The 2,849-nt window shown below is 30.0% G+C and overlaps 1 protein-coding gene across 1 annotated transcript in view; it reads left to right on the plus strand.

Moving 5' to 3' along the window:
* The first annotated feature begins 2,071 nt into the window (after positions 1-2,071).
* Positions 2,072-2,849, plus strand: part of LOC105252951 (transcriptional regulator prz1) — an 8,205-nt gene continuing 7,427 nt past the window's right edge. Inside the window, exon 1 of the mRNA XM_011260654.3 lies at positions 2,072-2,075. Within this exon, the coding sequence (XP_011258956.2) occupies positions 2,072-2,075 (4 nt within the window). The remainder of the gene's footprint in view (positions 2,076-2,849) is intronic.

Consider the following 2,849-nt stretch of genomic DNA (forward strand, 5'->3'; position numbering starts at 1 on the left):
CGAATATTTTATGTAACATATATAAACTTGTTATTATTTTTTTAATTATTTCTCATTTGCCATTCCTTATATATATTAATATATATATAAATTTGATGAAGAATGATAAAAAGCGAAGGTCTCAGTACGACGAGGAAAATATAAATAAATAATTGGAAGATAAAGAAAAAATATTTCCTTAAGAATTTAATTTTCTTCCGGATTTACAGCTGCTGTTGCATGACAATCGATAAACTGTCATATCCACCTGACTGCGACTTCCAAGAGGATATCCATTCCATTCACGCGTAAGCGCCCTTCATTGCTCACATCCTGGTTGCGCGAAAAGCTTAAATTCGATGTCCATTCTTCCTTCTGTTCCGATTGACGTATCCGCGTGGTCGCGGTGGCACGTCATGAGAAACACGCATATCGTCTTGGTAGTACCTGTCGCACCCATCATCATCATCATCATCATCATCATCATCATCATCATCATCATCATCACCATCACCATCACCATCATTACCATACCCCTTTCGCGAAACCCTGCTCTTTGCACTCAGACTTGAGCGCGTCGAGTCCGTCCTTGTCGTCGGTTAGAGTCCGTCCTTGTCAAGTGTAAATGGTCGACGGTAAACGCTTTGGAGTGGGTTCTCCCACCGTCGGCGCCGGCTCCCCGAGACTCGTAAAGAGTGGATGGGGGGTCCTCTCGCCGTGACGTATTCTCGTGTACCGTTATCCAATGGCGCGGACATGTCTCGCGCGATCGCGCGATGAGTCCGCGAGCGACGATCGACCGGAGGCTCGCTTTTTCGGGCCTACGACAATGTTTCAGTGAGCCACTTATCAATGGGATCACCAGGTATCCGTGCGGAGCGACATATTCGACCGTAGCTGCGCGGAGCTGTTTGATGTTTACGACTCTGCTCCGTGTTTACCACGAGTATGCGAGGAGAATTGCTTCCCCTTCTCTAAAATTTAACGCTAATTACGTTATCGCGTCAAACATTCTGATGCTTATTTATAATTCTATTTTCTATTATTTATCGTGGATTTCGAAATTCTGTTTCTTATTATCTGTTTGTTATCATTATTGCAACCTCGCATTATGCAGGATAACATAATGTGGATGATTAAAGATGTTCCCAAAGTCGTTTTTCAAGTAGAGAATATATAATATGAGTCTATAATTCGCATGAAACACCCTGGAAATATTTTCTATCATTCTTTTCAGTATCGTAGATATGATGAATTTTTTATAATTTGTAACAAAATGATTATAAAGTTATGAAAAATAATATTTTAATAATAACAAAATATAATTATCAAAATAATAATAGTAAATGTTTGGCGTTATAGATTTCTTCAGATATTGAACAATAAGATTTAACAAAAACTTTTACTACGAATAAATTTTACGTTAATCGAGCTTCAATTATTACTATTTATTTGTTAATAAACTACGAAAATATTGCAGAAACATTATATCAATGTTACAAGCATGTTTCCATGATGGATGCATGGATAGGATGCATCAGAATTCTATTAGATTTGTTATATGTGTGTAATATAAATCTCATGTCAGTGACATCTAATTAGGATTAAGATATATCAAGGCTCTTTCTTATTGTAATTATATTGAAATAAGAAACCTTATAAACTCTTTTCTTACGTGAAATATATCGAAATAAATAAATTTGTTTTTCATTAGTAAAATATTTCGAAGAGTTTCTTTTCTTTTGATCGTGGATTAATAAATAACTGTTTATAAATTTTAATCAATCATCGTAAAATCAATTTTCGTTAGCGATAATATATGTAGATTAAATTACATTTATTAATGGAGAATATTGGAAAAAGCAATTTATATATTTTATAAATCATCAAATGCAAATGAGAGAAATGAAGCTAATTTATTTCCACATATCTTACAAGAAAAAAATTTATATGATTTTTCGCTTTTGATAATTATAATATTTTGATTATAATTCAATATAGTTGCAATAAAGAAATACCAGCCTTATGAGAAAAGTTGAAGTTTATGATAAAAGTGAGTGAAAAATCATCAATAAATATATTATAATTTAATATGGGTGAGTATCTGTTATATATTGATTACCGCTATATTAACTACTGTTATTATAATGAAATAATAATAATAATATTTAAAATTGTGTGACACATTAAATTAACCTTAACAGTATTAATGCCAAGCTCATTATCATTAGAATAAAGCACTTATGTATATATATTGCAACTCACTTTTTTACTAATCTCTTTAACTATCACAACTCTACTAAACTCTTTTATTATCACAATATTAAAAACCAATTAATAATAATTATTAGAGTAATTAATTGTCTGAATTTAATAATTTACAAAATTGATTAAATGTTTTAGTAACGTTGTAAAAAAACTTTAATGTAGTTAGAAAGAGAAAGAGATGTTTGAAAGAGTAAATATATAAAAAGAAATAGTAGTATAATCACACAAAAGAAATATACAAATATATAACATATTTTTTTAAATAATATATTTCTGAATGATTGTTTGAAATTTCTGAAACATTTAATCAATTTCGTGAATCACTACAAACTTATAAAATCTTCATATTCTATTTATCTTCTTATTTCACTTTTGTGTTGCTGTAAAATAATATATAAATACAACGATTTTTAATATCATTAATAATAGAATAGTTAATAGAGAATTTTGTACGTATGCTGCAATCACTAATACTAATGCTAATTGCTGTATGTCACTAAAATTTATATATTAATATGAATAAAAATGATCAATCTTTAAAAATTATTAATTGATCACTCAGATATATCATATATAGATCATTTATTAAAAAACTATTATAT

This window comes from Camponotus floridanus, unplaced genomic scaffold (genome assembly GCF_003227725.1).
Source record: "Camponotus floridanus strain SB8 unplaced genomic scaffold, Cflo_v7.5 scaffold14, whole genome shotgun sequence".
Classification (NCBI taxonomy): domain Eukaryota; kingdom Metazoa; phylum Arthropoda; class Insecta; order Hymenoptera; family Formicidae; genus Camponotus; species Camponotus floridanus.